The 22,167-nt window shown below is 39.9% G+C and overlaps 1 protein-coding gene across 4 annotated transcripts in view; it reads left to right on the top strand.

The window, feature by feature from the left end:
• Positions 1 to 22,167, top strand: part of apbb1 (amyloid beta (A4) precursor protein-binding, family B, member 1 (Fe65)) — a 157,779-nt gene that overhangs the window by 87,282 nt on the left and 48,330 nt on the right. For all 4 annotated transcript variants that reach the window (XM_077243452.1, XM_077243453.1, XM_077243455.1 and 1 more), the window contains 2 exons: positions 1,945 to 2,072; positions 16,458 to 16,572. In XM_077243452.1, coding sequence (XP_077099567.1) covers positions 1,945 to 2,072; positions 16,458 to 16,572 — 243 coding nt within the window. The remainder of the gene's footprint in view (positions 1 to 1,944; positions 2,073 to 16,457; positions 16,573 to 22,167) is intronic.

Below are 22,167 nucleotides of genomic sequence, written 5' to 3'. Positions count from 1 at the left end.
ACCTTTTACAAAAGTCTGAGGGAAACTTATTAGAGGATCACCCTGTCTGCATGCTAAAAGAAAGCAAAAGATGTAACACTTTAAATCATCTTCATGACCACATCCCTTTGCATATCAAATGTAAGGTAAATTAACTTTTACCTAATACCAAAAATAAGTAGGGGAAATAATTGGATACAAAATATTGTTTTGAGTAGAAATATTTCACTTGTAAATAGCGCAAAGCTTCAGCAAAGAAAAAATAAACATGTTCAAATAAGATTATTAAGAGTGACATTTAAGGGATAATAAATATTCATTGTACATTTACACACAGATTTTTGTTTACCACAGAAATAACTGCGGGGCATGAAATATTGAACTGATGTTTTAAAATCGTATCTGTTTATAAATCCATTTTTACAGTGTACAAAACAATCGTGCAGACAAGATGAACAATACAACAATATTATAGTAGTATTACTACTAAAGTCCTCTGATTTCATTTTCAGTACAATCAAATCAAAAACAGAGACGCAAGACTCATCTGAATGAAACGAGAGAACGCGTAATAATGTGTTGCTATTGACGACGGACATATAATTTAAAGCTGCAGTAATAACTTTTGCATGCGTCTTGCGGAAGAACATTGTAGCCGGAGCTTCTTCTCTGTTTGTCTATGACAAATCATGCAAGGACACTGGGCTACTCCAGAGCGGGCGACCCGAACCAGTGTAAAATAGTCCCAATATAAACACTTATTATAGGTGTACCGTCGTAGTGATTCAGGATAAGACAAAAACACGGTTTGGAATATGGATTCATGATGCAATCGCTCAACATATACATTTTGTAGATTTTAAACACAAAAGAGTTACATACTGCAATTTTAATGTTTTTTATGCTTAAAAGAAGTGCATATAGCTGCTAATTTTATGTTGTTTGTTGATTTGTTTGAAATGTTTTCAGTGTTTATCAGTTCTTTTTTAACATTTCATTTTAACAAAACCATGAGAAAATCGCGATAAAGCGGTTTCATCTCTAATCAAGACAATAACTGACAATGAATGCAAACTGAGGAAGGTTTAAATACACAGGGTAATGATAAATTAAACAAGACACAAGTGAAGAACCTAGTCAGTAACCATATCGACAAACCCAAACTCAGGAAACACTAGCATGGTGAAGTAAGAAACAGAAGAGCAAAACAGTTTCCATATTAGAGTATTCCATAATAAAGTCCTTCTGAAGCAAAGCGATGTGTTGGTGTAAGAAAAATATCCATATTGAAATTTTTATAAAGTAAAATAACTAGTTTTCGGCCAAACGAACATACGGATTAGAATTATGTGTAAAGCTCAACTTATGTGAGTAATGCAACGTACTGCTGATATTTACGCTACGCCATGACACACTATTACTGACATCACAAGTTGCGCAAGTTGTGTTTTAGACGCTAGTAGACTGCATTTGGCCGGAAGCTATTTTTACTAGCAATTTACACTAACTCATCGCTTTGCTTCAGAAGGCCTTTATTAACCCCCCAGAGCCGAGTGGAGTTCATTTATGATGGATAGATGCACTTTTATGGACTTCGAAACAGAAAAGGCCATTCACTGTCATTATAAAGCTCGGAAGTGTCAGGGTGTTTTTTAATATAACTCCGATTGTATTCGTCTCAAAAAAAGAAAGTCATATACACCTAGGATGACTTGAGGGTGAGTAAATCATAGGGTAATTTTCATTTTTGTTGAACTATCCCTTTAAGTGCCACATCCCTGATAATTATTTGCAGTTTTTTACAATGCTATCAAAGACAAGAGATCAAAGAGAAATGGGAAGTCAAGTTGAGTACACTGCACTCTGTGTTTTAGTATATATCACTGTGTGCTCTGTTTGTGTACTGCATATGGAGTAGGGCATCCAGGATTTGAGTATATTGTGTATTGTGTGTGCTGTGTTTAGGGGAAGGAAATGCTGCTGGTGCTGGAGAACGAGACTATGAATCTGATTGAGCCTCATGGACGAACACTGCTCCATTCTCAGCCAATCGTCAGCATCCGTGTGTGGGGAGTGGGACGTGATGATGGCAGGTGAGTCTGGAAGCAACTTCTGTAACAGCAATGCTCTTACTGATGCTTGTTTTTTATAATTAAGATGATGCTGAATTACTTTGTAATTGTGTTTTCATTTTGTCTGTCCTGCTGCATCCCGGATCCCAGGGAGAGGTAGTTTGTTGCTGTGTATTATATTGTATTGTATTGTTTGCTGTGTGTGCTAGATGTTACAGTATCAAGCATAATGCGTAAAACAATTAAATTTCTGTCATATTTCTCACCCACATATCAATTCAACTTTCATCTGTGTAACACAAAAGGATAATTCTGGAACAATTTTGATGCCACTCTTTTACAGTTAACTACTGTTCATACATTGATGCCACAGCTGTTAAGCTTATAAACAACAACATAAAAGTGTTATGCCCTGTCAGGGGTTTTCAAAGTGTGGGTCATGCTAAGTCACTTGGCTGCTGCTAAATGTTTCAGTGAATGAGACACACACACACACACACACACACACACACACACACACACACACACACACACACACACACACACACACACACACACACACACACACACACACACACACACACGATGGGCTGCACAATGTACCAACATTAAATGAGAATCACGATATTACTTTGTGTGAATTTCGAATCACAAGGGCTGCATTTTAATTAAATATCAGCTTGTCAGTGCAGTGCGGCTGATCGGTAGTAAATGCTGCTCCATCGGAACACCAGAGGGCGTCACACACACCACATATCCCTCTGAACACCAGAGGGTGTCTCTCACACACATATGCCCCACAGAAGTATGATAACACACATCATTACAGGAAATCCCTATCAGGCATCATCGCTGTAGCTGAATAAACAGGAGATTGAAACACTTTGATTGATTTAACATGACTAATAAACACACGAATGCCTTATTCTGTGTCAGAAGCATACCATCTCACAGAAGGATGAGCTCAACTGTCCTGATGAAGTGAGTTTGGAGTAAAAGCATGTTATTAAATGTTGCGATTTCCATGTTAATTGCAATTAATCATGCAGCCCTTGTGATGTATCTGATGTGCCCTGACAACACAGATTTTTTTATAAGATAAAACATTTCATGGGGCCATATTATTGTATTGTAAATTCTGAATTTTACAGAATTAAAACCGATTTCATTAGGCTCTTGTTATTTTTAATACATTGTTGTTCTATTGTATAAGCTTTATTAGGTTACACTTTATTTCGATAGTCACTTTAGACATTCTACTAACTATAAGTAACTTTTCAACTACATGTCAACTAACTCTCATTAGAGTATTAGTAGGCTGTAGTAGAATGTCAGTAGAATAGGTTAGGGTTAGGTGTTAGGGTTCGGGATAGGAGAACAAGTTGACTTGTAGTTGCTAAGTTACTTATAGTCAGTAGAATATCTTTTGGGGGACCAAAAAAATAAAGTGTTAGCAGATATTAAGCAGACAGTCTACTAATACTTTAATGACAGTTAGTTGACATGTAGCTGCAAGGTTACTTATAGTTAGTAGAATGTCTAAAGTGGACTATCGAAATAAAGCGTTACCCTTTATTATTTAAATTAGTTGCACATGCTTTGTGATTACTGAATTTGAACCTTGTAACACTCTCAATATTAGTGAGGATACAACAATAAAGATGCAGAGAATTCAGTCATTTCCTGATGCACAAAGATGTGTATTATACAAAACCCCAGAATATATCTTTCATCACATGAGCAAAGTTCATCTTATCATAACTCGGAGTAGTTCACATAAGCAAAGTCCATCTTCTCATAACTTAGAGCAGTTCCCATAGTCTTTGCACAAACAGATGAACCGCATATCTCTTACCGCTCACGTAGTTAGGCCCATCCCCATGTACCCCAGTCCGTTGTGTGGCATTGTATCAAAAAGTCCAATCAGTAACGACACTCTCCAAAAAGACACAAGTAAATCCTGCCAGCGAGGCATTAGCTGCAAACAAGGATATCCACCTGGTAACTAAGAGATCCGTCAACTGGAAAAGTTCCCGGGAAACAACCACCACCACACATTGGTTCCTACCCCTTATATACATCTGAACTCATCATTCATGAAAAAAAAAAAAAACACCAGACAAGAAGAAACAAAAACAGGACATAATACAAGAGCACAGCATTATAGAAAATTGGAGTCATAAGAACTTCATAGTATTAGAAATCAATATATACCACTTGATAACCTTAATACAATTTCCACTCTTACATAACACACTGACATAAATTAAGTATACATATGTAGAGGTGCTACATAGTTCCCTCCTTCAATTCATGGCATAGTAGGAATAGGACCATAGTACCTTTTCAAATTAACAACATTAATACTGTCAGCTTTTTCAGGAGAACCCCATCTCATACTGTAGTTTACTGGGCCCAATTTCTTTTCAACCCTAGCAGGCCCCTCCCATTTAGGTGCAAGCTTGGCGGAAAACCTGTTAGGAGCACTAGAGATAGGATGTGTATGGAACCAGATCACCTGGTTTAAACTGCGCATCTTTATGCCCGGCATTATAATATCTGGCTTGTCTGGCACGTTGCAACCCCACTCTATGTGCTACCTCATCTGCCAATCTTCTTTGTCTGCCTAGCAAGGTATAGGCAGCTTGACTCGGAGATGGTGATTTATATAACAGTCCTTCAAGCGGACCTTTCAAAGATCTTCCAAGCATCAGTTGTGCCGCAGTCACACCAGTGGACTCATGATGTGCTGAACTGATAGCGAATCTTAGCTCTGGCAGCCACTGATCCCAATTCGAATGCTTATCTCCAACAAATGAAGCAATCTTAGTTTTCAAGGTCTTATTTACTCTTTCGGTTAAATTTGTTTGGGGATGATAACTGGTTGTTAATTTCTGCCCCACTCCCCAATCTTTACATAGTTCAACCAAAAGATTTGAAGTGAATTGAGGCCCCCTGTCAGATATAAGATTTCGAGGTACCCCCCACCTGGTAAATATCTCTTCCTTTAGTATTTTCTTTATCTTCGGTGTTGTACTATCTTTTAATGTACTATCTGTTGACTGCATAAGCCCAGACGGCTTGGAACATTCCCCCTTATATCTCTGGCAAATGTTACATGTCTTGACATGTTCACAAACATCTTTGCGAACAGTAGGCCACCAGGCCACCTCTAGGACCCTCATGAGTGTCTTTAATCTGCCTAGATGTCCCCCCAAGGGGTTATTATGGAAGTACTCCAAGAACGACTTCACCAAGACTTGTGGGACCACAACTTGAAATTTATGCCTATCCTGTTTTAGAGGTACTCGTCGATACAGAATGCCTTGATGTTCCTCCATTTGTATCCTCCCTGGTTTCTGAGACATATCTTGCTTGCTTTTCTTCAATGATGGAATGTCAGGGTCACTAGCCTGGGCTTTAGCTATCTCAGACAGATTATGTGGCAAATCAGTTGTGAGTTTGGATCTTGTTATAACCATGCAGGGTATCAAATCCTGCAAGCTGGTCGGATATATTCTTGAAAGAGCATCTGGGACCTGTTTGAGACAACCCCGTCGATAGAAAACCTTGAAGCTAAAAGCTTGCAGTCGAAGAATCCACCTTGTCAACCTTGAAGACGTCTTCGGGCAATTTAAAGCCCAAGTCAAGGCTGCATGGTCTGTATAAACTTTAAACTCCACTCCTTCTAAGTAATGCCTCGACTTATCCACAGCCCAGACTACTGCCAAGAACTCTTTCTCTGAAGTTGAATAATTAGTTTCAGCCCCCTTTAGCATTCTTGAAGCATAGGCAATCACCTTCTCACCTTCTTCAGTACATTGAGTGAGGACAGCACCTAGACCCACGTCGCTTGCATCGGTATGTACCGGTAATTTTTAATGTGAGTGAAAAATTAGGCTGAGACAGCTCAGGAGGATTTACGACTGCACGTTTCAGTTGTTCAAAACTGTCTTGACATTCCTGCATTCAATTCCATCTCACTCCCTTCCGTTTCATACGATTCAAAGGCTCAGCAACGTCCGCAAAATGAGGTATAAACTTGATACCATCCTAAAAGTCCTAAAAACCTTTGTAGTGACAGGATATCACCGGATATTCGCTTATGGCTTGAGTTTTGTCAGGATCCACCTCCACACCATTTTCTGACACTATGTATCCCAAGAACTTAAGCTGACGTTGGAAAAAATTACACTTCTTCATGTTCAGACTTCATCCTGCTTAAGACAATCTCTTCATCACCGCTCACAAAATCGACTATATGTTGTTCTTTTGTTTTGGAATATATGATGATATCATCAATATACACGAAACAGTTCTTTCCAACGATCTCCCTCAATACAGTCTGCATCAACCGTTGGAAAATGGCTGATGAGTTCCGAGCTCCAAACGGCATGGTCTTTAATTGAAACAGACCTTCTGTAGTAACAAAGGCTGTTTTCTGCTTAGAAAACTCCTCAGCCATTTCCACCTGCCAATACCCTGACTTCAGGTCTAAGGCGGAAAACCACGTTGCCCCGTCCAAGGACTCCAAAATATCGTGGATTATGGGCATAGGATAAGCATCTAAAATGGTCTTACTATTTATCTTTCGGTAGTCAACACCGAATCAGAATTTTCCATCGGGTTTCTCTACCAGGACTACTGGTGACGACCAAGGAGACAGAGAGGGTTCAATGATGCTTTCTCTCAACATCTTCTCTACTTCTTCCTCAATTATCTTCTTTTTAAATGGTGAAACCCTATAAGCCCTGGATTTTACTGGAACTTCATCTGAGGTCTGAATTTGATGTTTTACCATAGACGTTCTTCCCAACTCTTCCGTCACATTCGGCCATTCCTGCATCAGCTGCTGTACCTCGGGAGGAAACAGATTTCCGTCACCCATTCCCAGCACATCCTTTCTGGCTCTTAAAATGGAATACGATTGTTCCTCAGTTATTTAAAATCTAATTCCAGCAAAACTGGACAGACCAGGTGGGACTTTTCCATTATATACAACTACTTTCCCTCTTTCTTGGTGCCAGTCATATTTCAGCTCAACTTGTCCCTTCGATTGATGCATCTCTCCATCAGCCATCACAAAACTCTGCTTAACATTCTGAATTTCATCATGCATACCTGCAATCTCCTTCCATCGGCTCTATTGCATCAAGGTAAAGGCACTTCCCGTATCCACCACAGCCTCAACCTGCCATCCATTCAGTATGATCGGAACCACCAGAAGGGATGCTGGACTATGTTGATTTCGATGGGAATGTTGCTGTATCACTGATAGACCTGCTGACACACTGGGAGCAACTGGTTTGTTAGAGCCTCTTCTATTTATCTTGTCTTTACCAGCTTGGTCATTGACTTTTTGCCAGTAATCTTTTATGCTCCTACAATCTTTTTCCACCAGGGACCCTATTTTAACTAATTGCTCAACCGAATGTACAGTGCCCCTCAAGGAACCTGCTATTTTGGGATTGACATTATTGAGGATTTTGTTCACCATCTCTTCCTCACTCAACTCAGGTTTCCATTTCATGCACAAAGCTTGGTAATCATATGCAAAGTCTCTGAGCTTTTGTCCAGGTTGCTGCATCATCATTCTCAGCTTCTCCACCACTTCACTCATATAGTCTGCCGGGAGAAAGGCTGCCATAAAAGCTTCTTTAAATGATTTCCAATCATGGACTGTACCCTCCGCAGCCCTCCACCAACTCGAGGCAGAACTTTTTAAAACTATAGTCAATGTCCCCAGCAACTCAGGCCATGACAGAGGCTGCACCTCCATGTAGCTTTCACTTCGTTCTAGGAAATGCAAGACATCTGCAATTTCCATCGATAGCCCAAACTCCGGAAACTCTAGTCTAATCGGAGGATTTGCACAGAAGGAGGATGCCCCAGCCAGACCAGTCAAATTATGTGAACTTCTCTGAGTTATGATAAGATGAACTTTGCTCATGTGATGAACGATTTATTCTGGGGTTTTGTATAATACACATCTTTGTGCATCAGGAAATGACTGAATTCTCTGTATCTTTATTGTTGTATCCTCACTAATATTGAGAGTGTTAAGACCTATAAAATGGAATCCAGAAATGGGATGGAAAAAGTTAGCGAGGCAGTATTATATCGATGCATCGCGATTCTTTCTGGATCGATTCTGATGCTGCATGCTTGCTTACAATTCCTCACACACAAACACCACTCCAACCCTCCATAAAATAATCTTTCATAAAGTTCGGAAAGGTTGAAGCAGATCACAAGGACATTTGCGGGCTTCATTGCACAGTATTATTTTTCTGAGGTTGGATTTTAGAGTTTTCTCATATATCTACAAAAACTCTCCTTTTGTTAAATAAAGAAAAAAAACAGGACGTGCTTTCTGCAGTCTCGGTTGTTACTCAAAATAAACACAACGTTTATAGTTCATACAACTTTATTCAGTGCATGGAAAAGTTTCACACAACTACCATCACCGTCACCTGCACAGAACAGTACACTGCTCATGCACTAACCCTCAGGCACACCGTGCCGTATTCAACAATGTAGAAGCACCTTGTTCCGTAATGCACCGTGTAGAGGGGAAATAACATGTTAACAATCTCCTTATACTTAAAACAAAAAAACATTGTTTAGAAACAAAAATGCTATATATATATATAAAACGTATATAAAAGAGTCCACAGTTACCACAAACAAAACACTTGTTGCACATACAAGTGAAAGTTTTTTTTAAGCTTAGTATCCACAGTCCTTAGCGGAGTACTTTCCATAGCACCAGAGCATACACTCCCTTTTTTGTAAGGCTGTCAGCGAGTTTCTCAGCCTTGAAACTCCCATCCCCAATATATATTTAAAGTTGCTGTATGTAAATTATGCTGTAAAGCATAAAAATACCATATGTTTTCAGATATTTAGCAAACATGCGGAGTTCACATATTCTTTGCAATGAAAAACATTTAGTCAAACCCAGTTATTTTACTTTGAAATGTGCGTTCCGTGTCTGTTTTTGTTTTGGTCTGCGCGATACCGGACGTTACTGATTCACCCAATGGTATTTCGCCTCCACAGGGTGCCAGTTGGCGGAAAAACATTGTAGTCATGGAAGCCAGAAAAAATCTGACTGGGTTAGAGATTGCAGATTCTACGTGACCTACAGTTGCAATCGAAATTATTCAACCACCATTGCAAATCAGGTTTATTGGCAACATTTACAGACTTTCAGCTGTTTTGCAATGAACAAATCAAACAAAAGTAATTGAAATAGCTCAACACAATACATGGTTTTCTCCAAATTCTACTCAAAATGCAACTTTTAAAAACTTCTGCTGTCTCTAAATTATTCAACTCCTTCATGGCAAGCATCTTTAGTACTTAAAGGGCACCTATTATGCAAAATTCACTTATACATGGTGTTTGAACATAAATCTGTGTTGGCAGTATGTGAGCAAAACCACCCTAGAATGATAAAAATCCACCCAGTGTTTTTTTTTTTACAATCTCAATAAATCATAAGCACTGTCTCAGAACGAGCTGTTCTAAGATTCGGCTCAGTGTGACGTAGAATTGAGCAAGCCCCACCGACGTGGTTTGATTGACACTATGGTTTTGGCATAGACCCTGCCCTCGGTGATCTGTTCACCATCCTCCAATGTTTCAACGACAGCCGGTGTTCTGACAATTTGTGCTGACTTGTCGCAAATGTCTCCTAAGAAACATAACTGTTCTGTTGTGGGATGTAATAATGTTCAAAGTAGTTTTCACTTACTTCCGACAATCAGAGCCACTGAAAACGCAGTGGATGGATTTTATTTAGGAAGGAAAGGCGCCACTTATGTTTGCGCAAATCATTTTCTGACAGACTGTTTTGTGAACAAGGGTCAATTTAAAGCAGGTCTTGCTTCAAAGTTAATCCTCAAGTGTGGATCGTTGCCTACTGTTCGCGATCCAACGTCACCTCCAGTAGAAGATTACAACTCTATAAGTACAGACATGTATCAAATAACCATTCCGAGACGTCCTGTTCCATTCTCATTCGTGTTTCTTCTGCCGGAGTCTCTTCATCATCTGGGTCTGATTCCGGTTCAAACATGTACGGCTGAATGCCATACAAAACAGCAGGTCTCTCACTCTCAGCCATTCTGCTTCTACCGACTGTTGTTTGCAAGTTACGCCCTCATCTAAAGGCTGGGCGGCGATATGCAGCTCATTTACATTTAAGGTGGTACACACCAAAACAGCTCTTTTTAAAACAGGCCACAAAAATGACATTTTCAAATGGTTATAATAAATTAATTGTGGGGTATTTTGTGCTGAAACTTCACAAATACATTCTGGGGACACCCGAGACCAATATTACATCTTGTAAAAAGGGCCATAATAGTTGCCCTTTAATAGAACATCCTTTTGTTGTTATGAGCTGCTGCAAATGCAATGTATAACCAGACACCAGCTTCTGGCAGCGTTTCTGAGGAATCTGAGCCCGTGCCTCATGATCAATGGCCTCCAGTTCAGTAATATTTTTGGGTTTGTGTGCTGCAACCACCGCCTTCAAATACCACCAGAAATTTTCTATAGGGTTCAATTATAGCCACAGTAGAACCTTCCAGGACTACTTCTGCAACCAAGCCTTGGTGGAATTTGAGGTATGCTTGGGATCATTGTCCTGTTGGAAGGTGCAGTGACACCCAAGCTTTAGCTTCCTCGCTAATGGCATGATGTTTTCTCCTAGGATTTTCTGATACTTCAATAAATCCATCTTGACTTCCAACTCACTGCAGGTTTCCAGTGCCAGAGCATATAAAACAGCCCCAGAGCATCACAGAGCAGCACCATGCTGAACTGTAAACTGAGTCTTCACAGCTTATGTTTCATTCTTCTTCCTCCAGACATACCGCTGATCCAGAGGGCCGAAAATATCCATTTTTGTTTCATCGCTCCACAGAACAGAATCCCAAAACTTCTGTGGTTTATTTATATGATTTTGAACAAATTGGAGCCGACTTTTCTTGTGCTTTTGGGTCAGTAGTGGTGTAGTCTTGGAGTTCTGGCATGTAAACCATCTGTGTTTTGTACGTGCCTTACTGTACAGCTGACAACTCAGTCCCTGTTGCCACCAAGTCTTGCTAGTGGTCTTTTGCAGTCACTCAAGGGTTTTTCTAAACCTGCCGCCTTAGAAATCTGGTTGCAGGCGGTAGCTTCCTTTTTCTGCCCTGTCCAGGTAGTGTAACCACTGTTCCTTTAACTTTGAACTTGCAAACTTTGCTATCATTATGCATCCTGTTCCTTGTTTGTCAAGGGTGAAGAAATATTCTATTAACTTTTTTGACCATTCTTTTGACTTTTTTGACCATTCTTTTGCATATATTTCAAACATGGAGTCCAACGTGACACTCAACAAACCTAGCCAGTTCAGATATTTCATGTGTTCTAGCTCAAGTCAAGTCACCTTCATTTATAAAGCGCTTTTAACAGTATGGATTGATTCAAAGCAGGTTTACAGTGATAATAGAAATTATCGTAACACATTGTTTAGGCTTTACAACAGCTCTAGGATAAAGTTATTGTCCAGCTAAAGTTAGTTTTGATTGATTCACCTCCGTTGTGAAGATCATTAGTTATTAACACAAGTTATTAACACAAATCTGTATTTTAAGTAGACGCGTTGCTACTTTTTATAAGAGCCGCGTCTGGATATTATTGCAGTTTAAATTGCATAGCACTTAAGTGAGTCACTGGCCAACAGCTAGTTTCGATCTCTGAAATTTTTGGATTATTCGAGGGTGCTGTGTTAATTGCTTTTCTGCTGATGTTCACGCCGCAAAATCTTCATATTTCCACAACAAGATCAACACCGCCTCTAACACACAAACACTTTTCAAGACACTCTCTCCTCTGTCCACCTCCACCACCACCCTCCTCCTCGCTAACTGCTGATGATTTTGCTAACTTCTTCACTAACAAAACAACAACCATTAGCAGTCAGTTCTCTCCTCCACACACACAGGAATCTAGGCCAACCTCTCCCACAGCCAATAACCTTCTCTCCTCCATCTCTCCACTAACCGAGGAAGAAGTATCTAAACTTCTCCTCTCCAGTCATCCTACCACCTGCCCTCTAGACTCCATCCCCTCACACCTTCTACAAGCCATCTCTCCCACACTTCTACCAGCACTCACACACATCATCAACTCATCCCTTCATACTGGCATTTTTCCTACAGCATTAAAGCAGGCTCGGGTAACCCCACTGCTTAAAAAACCAACATTAAACACATCACTTCTAGAGAATTACAGACCTGTCTCTCTCCTACCATTCATTGCAAAAACACTTGAACGAGTTGCTTTCAACCAAGTATCATCTTTCCTGTCTCTGAACAACCAGCTGGATGTTAACCAATCTGGCTTCAAGAAAGGGCATTCAACCGAGACCGTATTACTTTCAGTCACAGAAGCCCTGCGGATCGCTAAACCTGCTTCCACATCATCAGTTCTCATTCTCCTAGACCTGTCTGCTGCCTTCGACAATGTGAATCATCAGATCCTTCTGTCCACCCTCTCATCACTGGGCATCACTGGAACTTCCCTCCACTGGTTTGAGTCCTATCTCACAGGTAGGTCATTCAGGGTCGCATGGAGAGGCGGCGATATCCAAAGCATATCGACTGACCACATGGGTTCCCCAGGGGTCAGTCCTTGGACCCCTCCTCTTCTCCATTTACACCACATCACTGGGACCCATCATACAGGCACATGGTTTCTCTTACCACTGCTATGCTGATGACACCCAGCTCTACCTCTCATTTCAACCAGACGATCCCACAGTAGCTGCACGTATCTCTAGCTGTCTGGCGGACATCTCGGCATGGATGAAGGAACATCATCTGCAGCTCAATCTGGCAAAGACTGAGCTTCTCGTCCTCCCTGCCAATCCGTCTCTACAGCACGACTTCACTATCCAGCTAGACTCATCCTCAATCATCCCATCAAGGTCAGTCAGAAATCTTGGAGTAATCTTTGATGACCAGCTAACCTTCACAGACCACATTTCAAAGACAGCTCGATCATGCAGGTTTGCAATGCACAACATCAGGAAGATCAGGCCTTTCCTAACTGAGCATGCAACACAACTTCTTGTCCAGGCCCTGGTTATTTCTAGGCTTGATTACTGCAATGCTCTTCTAGCTGGTCTTCCATCATGTGCAACTAAACCCTTACAAATGATCCAGAATGCTGCTGCTCGTCTTGTCTTCAACGAGCCCAAAAGAGCCCACGTCACTCCGCTGTTCATCTCCCTGCATTGGTTACCACTCGCTGCTCGAATCAAGTTCAAGGCGCTGACACTTGCTTACAGATTGTCCACCGGCTCAGCTCCCTCCTACTTTCACTCGCTCCTACGGGTCTACATCCGTACCAGAAGCCTACGATCGGCCAAGGAGCGACGGCTCGTGGTGCCATCACAGCGAGGCACAAAATCACTGTCCAGAACATTCTCATTCACTGTTCCATGCTGGTGGAATGATCTCCCCACCCTCGTCCGGAATGCAGAATCCCTGACAGCATTCAAAAGACAACTGAAAACTCATCTCTTCCGTGAGCACTTAACATAGAAAAAAAAAAAAAACTTTTTCTTGAAATCTTCGCTTGTCTGGTTTATGCTTCTCTGAGCATTGTTTGAACTTGGTATTCTGAGCACTTCTTGCGTTGTTTTTGCCTCTCCATGATGACTCGCTTGCTTTAATCCTCAAATGTAAGTCGCTTTGGATAAAAGCGTCTGCTAAATGACTAAATGTAAATGTAAATTAACTTAGGGGCCACTAACACGACACCGTTCTAACAGAAAACCCTTAACGCGCTCCAGCCGCCCATCCGCACAAAATAGTGCCTGGTAACAGACTAATATTAGCGTAGACGCCATCCTCCTTATGATGTACAAAGTACATCAGGATTTCTCAGCCGTGGAGATCGATGTTCTCGCCAGGGCCGTAAAAGAAAGAGAAGTGACATTGGGGTTGGGACAAACCCACCCAGATTAGCTTCGGTTAAACATGCATATAATAATTTGGGTAAATGTGTAGCTTTATGCCTATTTTCCTCATCGTCATGGACACAACAATGATTTCCCTCGTGTTTTAATATTTTTCCTTATAATAATTTATCATTTGCAAAAAGTTAAATGCATCTGTGTAGATGAGAGAATAAACTACAGTGTATGCGAGTTGTTCACACTCTGTATTATGGCCAAGCATGTGCGCTTAAAATAGCATCTGAATGTACGCGCAACGCGCCACTGACTTTAGACTAGTTTTTTTCTGGTCAGTGGCGCAATTGTTTTATAGAACAGCAAAATAGCATGAGGGAAAGTTTGCGCCGGAACACCCCTTTCAACTCTTTGCGCTGAACCACCCCGGGGAGCGCAAGTGTATTTCTTAGTTAACCGACGTGTGTCTGTGGAGGGAAAAGTCCGCTTTGCGCGGGTGCAAAATATGATACATGCGTCAGTGTACAAAGTCATTTGCGCTGGGTGCAAGATAGGGCCCTGTGTCTGCTTCCCTGACAATGTTAGGAAGATTGTTCCAAAGTTTTGGTGCTAAAAAGGAAAAGCCATCAAGTGTTAGACAGTATTCTAGGTTATTACGTGAGGAAGTTTTTTGTCCAATAATTAGAATCTGTTTTTTTATTATTAAGTAGTAGGAAATTACCTCATCCAGTTTTTTATAGTTGCTATGCATTGCATTTTCAGTTGAAATTGGGGAAACCATTTGAAACATTTGTTGTGTTGAGCTATTTAAATTTTGTTCGATTTGTTCATTGCAAACAACTGAAAGTCTGTAAATTTAGCCAATAAACCTGATTTGCAATGGGGGTTGATTAATTTTGATTGCAACTTTAAAAACTCTTGGCATCCATCTAAAAATCTCTTTTTGTAAACCTAATGGTGCGTTCACACCGGACGCGAATAGCGTGTCAGGCGCGAGTGATTTCAATGTTAAGTCAATGCAAAGACGCGTTACGCGCGTAAAAAATTCCTGCGGCGCGAATGAGGCGTAGAGCGCGGCGCGGTAGACGCGAATTCGCCTCATTCGCGCGTCAAGTTCGCGCGAATGGCGCGAATTAAGCGTCTGGCGCGTTAAGCGCGTTACGCGCGAATGATTTAGTTAGTGCTATTTGTGCATTCACGCGTTTGACGCGAATTCGCGTCTGCCGCCCGAGTTGAAAAATCTGAACTTCTGCGTCAATTCGCGCCGCGTTAACCAATCAGGAGCCTAGCTGCTTGCTGCTGTCACGTGGTGAAGTATCTGGATGCTTCAATAAATTATTTTGTAATATGACTGTGGTTCTAATGCACAACAAAGCAAATATTTTATCACATAAAACTTGGTTTCAATATATGAGACATTCATTTTGTATTGAATGCTATTTATTCCATATCTAGATTATATGAAATATTATTATAATGTAAAGACAACCAACATACTGCATAAGTTCGTGTCTGGACAGTGTTGTGTGAGAGAGAGAGAAAAATCACAGGACAGATTAATCACTTTTGGAGGCTGGCTCCATTTATCATCAAAACAAAAATAAATGACAGATTAGGTGGATGAGGGCGAGGGTGATCCTCGCTCCAATGCGGGACAACACGTCATCAAGCTGGGCGCGGGACAGGCGGAAGTACCGCTGAAAGCCGCCGTCATCCAGGCGCAGCTCCTGGAGCGAGCCAATGGTGAAACTCGCCACACTGGGTTCGCCTTCGAAGGGTCTGGTGGACACAAATACGGCGACGATTACCCCTACGCCGCCGTTCTGCTCTCCAGAGCAAATACAGAGCGGTGACTCTCTCGATGAATGCTCGATCAACATAAAAAAGATGGCCGCCAACGAGTTTGGATTTTGACGCGCGTAAATTTCGCTTCAAACTTTTGTTTTTACTCGCGTCAGTTTCACTCTTGACACGCGAATTAACACAAAGTGGTCAAGCGTCAAACTAGACGCGGTAGACGCGAATTTGACGCGCTATTCGCGTCCGGTGTGAACGCACAGTAAGAAAGGGAACATTTTTGGTTAGTATATAAAAGAAAACTAGGTTTCCTTTGTAGGGAATAAGACGCTGCGTAGCCAGCCATGCTCAGTCTCTGATTGATTTCCTTTCTAGGAAATCTATCTATGATAGCATGACTACATTCTTAAAAGGCATCATTAAAGCAACAGCTTAGTAGAGAATGCTGCTACTGTTGGTGTTATTCTATGCTTCAGACAGCCGTCAAACCAGAGCGTGTTCCCATAGTGCCAGCTACTGATCCAGCGTCTCATTCCTACATTTATTACTGTGAACACAAGTTTATGGGTGCGTGGATGAATCGAAATGATTATGAATGCATGCAGCTGTTTAGTTTTGTTTCTTGTCTCTTATTGCAGGGACTTTGCATATGTGGCTCGAGACAAGTTGACTCATGTGCTCAAGTGTCATGTATTTCGGTGTGACACCCCTGCAAAAAACATAGCCACAAGCATGCATGACATCTGCTCCAAGGTAAGGACATCTGAGCTGCTGGCTGAAAATATTCATATTTTTGTTCTTGTTTAAACATTGAAGATGTTGTGCGCTGCAGTGTGGAAAATATCCTTGATTTATTGAAACAACAGCGGTTCAGGTATTTATGAGCAGGGAATAATAATTGGAGTGTTTACTTTGAAAACCCCTTGAGAGTGATGTGACTAATAGTATGCGATGTTGATGAGAACCTAACTTTTGTTGGGTATGAGGATAAAGGTTAAAAAAGTTAATAAAATATGTGAATACACGGCCCTTGCATCTATTTAGAGTCTTGAGTAAATAGATCCAGTAGCCTATGTGCCACTCAAGCACCATAAACATGTTTTGCTCAAACCTCCACTGAATCGGAGGGTAGATTTTTAAGATTGATATTTTTTGTACATGAAAGTATGTGCCATCACTATTTGAGAATATCCTTGTACAGCAGGTATTTTTTGTGCTGTAGAACATTTTGAACTCTTTAAAAATTGATTATGCTTATGTTGTATTTGGGTCAATGACGTGACGCCTAAATTTTCTGTCCGATTGCATTTGTTCAGGTAAAAACGGGTTTAAATGCATAAAAAGATACTGTATATTTGTAGTACATCTCCCATGTATGTACTCACTTTAACTTTTAAAAAAACAGTTATTTGTAACTTTTTTGATATTTTAAGTGTCAAAATATCATGTGGTGCGACCGTCTAACTTCTGTTTTGAAAACGTCTTTGAAATTACTCTAAATTTATTAAAAAATATTTTCTGCACTCTTTGGCATGATTTCCACAGTTTTGTAATTCTGTAAAAAAAAATCAAAGCATTTGTAGTTATATTTCCATCATAATACACAAACAAACTTTGTCCGATGATGATGTCCATTTTATTGAATATCATGTGGTGCGACCATCAAGGAACTACCATTTTGGGACTTTTATGTTGAAAACTATTCAAACACAGGAAGTTACATCATTTACCAATTTACCAAGGAACCATGGAAGCAACAAGCAGTTTTGTAATTCTCTCAAATAGGAAAAAAAAATCCTTTGTAATGGTTGGTATTCAGTTACCAAAGTTGGATGTCATGTGGTATGACCTTAAAAAAAATAATATTATATATATATTGACCTTTTGTGGAAAGCTAGCTTGTTCTGTTTAGGTGACCAATTCTGTGCCTGTAAATTGTTACTGAATTTGAAAATATCATGTGGTGTGACCAAATATCATGTGGTGTGACCACTGCAGACTGTTTTTCATGATAGATGCAGGTCCTTCTCCAAAAATTAGCATATTGTGATAAAGTTCATTATTTTCCATAATGGAATGATAAAAAATAAACTTTCATATATTTTAGATTCATTGCACACCAACTGAAATATTTCAGGTCTTTTATTGTTTTAATACTGATGATTTTGGCATACAGCTCATGAAAACCCCAAATTCCTATCTCAAAAAATTCGCATATTTCATCCGACCAATAAAATAAGTGTTTTTAATACAAAAAAAGTCAACCTTCAAATAATTATGTTCAGTTATGCACTCAATACTTGGTCGGGAATCCTTTTGCAGAAATGACTGCTTCAATGCGGCGTGGCATGGAGGCAATCAGCCTGTGGCACTGCTGAGGTGTTATGGAGGCCCAGGATGCTTCGATAGCGGCCTTAAGCTCATCCAGAGTGTTGGGTCTTGCGTCTCTCAACTTTCTCTTCACAATATCCCACAGATTCTCTATGGGGTTCAGGTCAGGAGAGTTGGCAGGCCAATTGAGCACAGTAATACCATGGTCAGTAAACCATTTACCAGTGGTTTTGGCACTGTGAGCAGGTGCCAGGTCGTGCTGAAAAATGAAATCTTCATCTCCATAAAGCTTTTCAGCAGATGGAAGCATGCTCCAAAATCTCCTGATAGCTAGCTGCATTGACCCTGCCCTTGATAAAACACAGTGGACCAACACCAGCAGCTGACATGGCACCCCAGACCATCAGTGACTGTGGGTACTTGACACTGGACTTCAAGCATTTTGGCATTTCCTTCTCCCCAGTCTTCCTCCAGACTCTGGCACCTTGATTTCCGAATGACATGCAAAATTTGCTTTCATCCGAAAAAAGTACTTTGGACCACTTTGGCAACAGTCCAGTGCTGCTTCTCTGTAGCCCAGGTCAGGCGCTTCTGCCGATGTTTCTGGTTCAAAAGTGGCTTGACCTGGGGAATGCGGCACCTGTAGCCCATTTCCTGCACACACCTGTGCACGGTGGCTCTGGATGTTTCTACTCCAGACTCAGTCCACTGCTTCCGCAGGTCTCCCAAGGTCTGGAATCGGTCCTTCTCCACCATCTTCCTCAGGGTCCGGTCACCTCTTCTCGTTGTGCAGCGTTTTTTGCCACACTTTTTCCTTCCCACAGACTTCCCACTGAGGTGCCTTGATACAGCACTCTGGGAACAGCCTATTTGTTCAGAAATTTCTTTCAGTGTCTTACCCTCTTGCTTGAGGGTGTCAATGATGGCCTTCTGGACAGCAGTCAAGTCGGCAGTCTTACCCATGATTGCGGTTTTGAGTAATGGAACGGGCTGGGAGTTTTTAAAAGCCTCAGGAATCTTTTACAGGTGTTTAGAGTTAATTAGTTGATTCAGATGATTAGGTTAATAGCTCGTTTAGAGACCCTTTTCATGATATGCTAATTTTTTGAGATAGGAATTTTGGGTTTTCATGAGCTGTATGCCAAAATCATCAGTATTAAACCAATAAAAGACCTGAAATATTTCAGTTGATGTGCAATAATATTGTACTAAAATGTGCTAAAATATTTGAAAGTTTAATTTTTATCATTACATTATGGAAAATAATGAACTTTATCACAATATGCCAATTTTTTGAGAATGACCTGTATATGTCCTAGATTGGCAGGTTTTGTGCGTTTATATTCAATTGATGGTTTATATACAAAAAGTACTTTAATTTAGTATAATTTGGAATAGATTTTTATGCAAATTGGGATTTTTTTTTTATATTTCAGACGGTTTGTTTACTCTTTGTACAATATGAGAAAAATGCAACAAAAAAGTTATAGCATGTAATTTTAGTTTAGTAATTATGCATTTATTAGTAATGTATTTATTATTGCCTATTTATTTATTTAAAACTATTTTAATCTATTTTACCAGATGCCAATGCCAAGGGAAGTAAAAATTCTGACCCTGCAGGAAGAGTGGAGTACCTTGCTAGGATAAGAGTGTAATAATATTACAGTTTAAAATAGCTGGTTTCTATGTGAATATATATAGTAAACTGTAATTTATTCCTGTGATCAAAGCTAAATTTTCAGCATCATTACTCCAGTCTTCAGTGTCACATGATCCTTCAGAAATCATTCTAATATAATGATTTGCTGCTCAAGAAACTTGATTATTATCGATGCTGATCTATGCTCTAGATCTAATGCTCAATTTCCGGATTGAGGATTATAGTTATACTATTTTTGTTACTACTGGAAATTGTGGAAACTGTGATAATTTTTATATGTCAGGATTATTTGATGAATAGACAGTTCAAAAGAACAGCATTTATTTTAAATAGAATCTTTTGTAACATTCTAGCCTAAATATCTTTACTGTCACTTTTTTATCAATTTAAATTATCCTTGATTAATAAAAGTATTTATTACTTTAAAAAAAAAACTATTGACCCCAAATGTTACCTATATACAATATTTGTATGTGTATATATATATATAACTGTGATGATGTTCGTGTATGTGGGTGAAGGAAGAAGAAGACAGGGTCGGCGAACTTGGGACTCGCACTTTATTTATAACAAAAAAAGAACAAAAGAAAAGGTGCGCTCGTGCGCCTTCACCGTAGCATACCACTACAGATATGAAACCACTCTGCCCGTTGTATAAATAGCTCAGTCCGTTCAGTCAAAACTCTTGTCAATCCGCTCGTTCACTGTGGGTAACGGCTGCGGGACGCGTGCGAGTCCCAGGAGCTTCTCTCTCTCGCTCTCTCCTTCCTGGCAGCTTATATGCGGTCTCCACGCCAATCACTGCAATCAGACACAGGTGTTCATCATCTGCACTTGACCTACTTACTCACCGCACAGCTCGCTGACTCGTCTCTCGCTACAGACTTCGCGAGACCACGCCCCCCCCTCGCCACAATAACATTATTATTTGTTAGAAAGAAATTCTAAGTCAAGTTAAATGAAATGGTGCACTTATGTTTGCGATGTGATTTTTTTTATAAAAAAAAATGTTTATAAAATGTTTGTGTTCAGGAAAATTCTGTGAATTTTGTATAAAATTTGGTGTAAATCTATTTTTTGTATAAAATGCATTGTTCATTGATCTCTTTAAATAGATTTTTAACTATATAAGGTCTTCGTTGTCACTCATCATGTGGTGTGACCAATAAAAGCAATCTCTGTATTAAATTTAAAATAAAATATCTTATTTCTGTGGCTGAAATATGAATCACTAATAAAGTATGCTTAAGTGAATGATATTTTTAAAACATTTTTATCAGTTTTATGTGATTTACAGGAAAAATAAGTGTTAACTAGATTTAAGGCGGCAACTCTAAAATTATAGAACAAAAAAATTTGATCATTATTGTAGGATTACAAATACAGGAAATCTCTGCAAACGGTAGGGGTTCCCAGCGGGATATTCCTGACTGTCCCATCTCAGTACGAGACGGCTAGGATTTTCCTGTTCTTGTTGTCTCAGCTCATTTACATGCTTTGTTCATCACAATGTAATCCCTTGTGTATATATGAATGTATATATGAAATCAATTTATACTGCCTTAGTTAGACTTGACTTGACTTGGGTACGAAGCAGACTACAGCAAATAAAGAATCCTGCTTAAATAAGTCTCCTGGTTTTCGCTTCTGAGTTTTTCTACACTGAAGAAGGAAGAAGTTTACAACAGATGGTGGCTTTGACCCGGATGGAGAAACTGAAACTCAACAAAGAATGAACTTTTGAAACTTCAAAGCTCAAAGATTTCAACAAAGATCTGATTTTCCAGTTCCAGACTGAATCTTTTGAATCCAGAAAGATCTCAACAAAGCTGCCTGAGTTTGCGAACTGAATCTCAACAAAGATCTCAACAAAGCTGACTGTGTTCCAGAACTGAATCTCAACAAAGATCTCAACAAAGCTAACTGAGTTCCAGAACCAAGCTCAACAAAGATCTCTGACTGAGTTTCCAGACGGAATTTTTCCATACAACAAAAATTTGGTGAGTTTCACTCCATTCAAAGAACCGTTGAAAAACCAGTAAAAATTATCCTCTGTGCCATCAGAGAAGTAGTTAACAGACAGCTGTAGGGTTTGTTAACTAAAGTTATCCTCTAAAGTTGGTTTAGAGATGAAATGTATCCTCTGTTTTTCAGGCAGGGAAGATTAACGTACATGTTAATACTGTTTACCCTCTGCTTTGCCAGGGAAGTGTTTTATCCTCTATAAAATTAGGGAAGATTAGCATCAGGTGCTAATATATTGTACCCTCTGTTTTCAGGCAGGGAAGGTTAACATTACGTGTTAATATTGGTGAACCTCTGTTCAAACAGGGATGTGTTTATCCTCTAAAAGT

Source organism: Siphateles boraxobius, unplaced genomic scaffold, assembly GCF_051911475.1.
Source record: "Siphateles boraxobius isolate OS27281-9 unplaced genomic scaffold, OSU_SipBor_1 25, whole genome shotgun sequence".
NCBI classification, from domain to species: domain Eukaryota; kingdom Metazoa; phylum Chordata; class Actinopteri; order Cypriniformes; family Leuciscidae; genus Siphateles; species Siphateles boraxobius.
The sequence above is the reverse complement of the archived record's forward strand: the minus strand, read 5'-3'. Positions and strand labels throughout refer to the sequence as shown.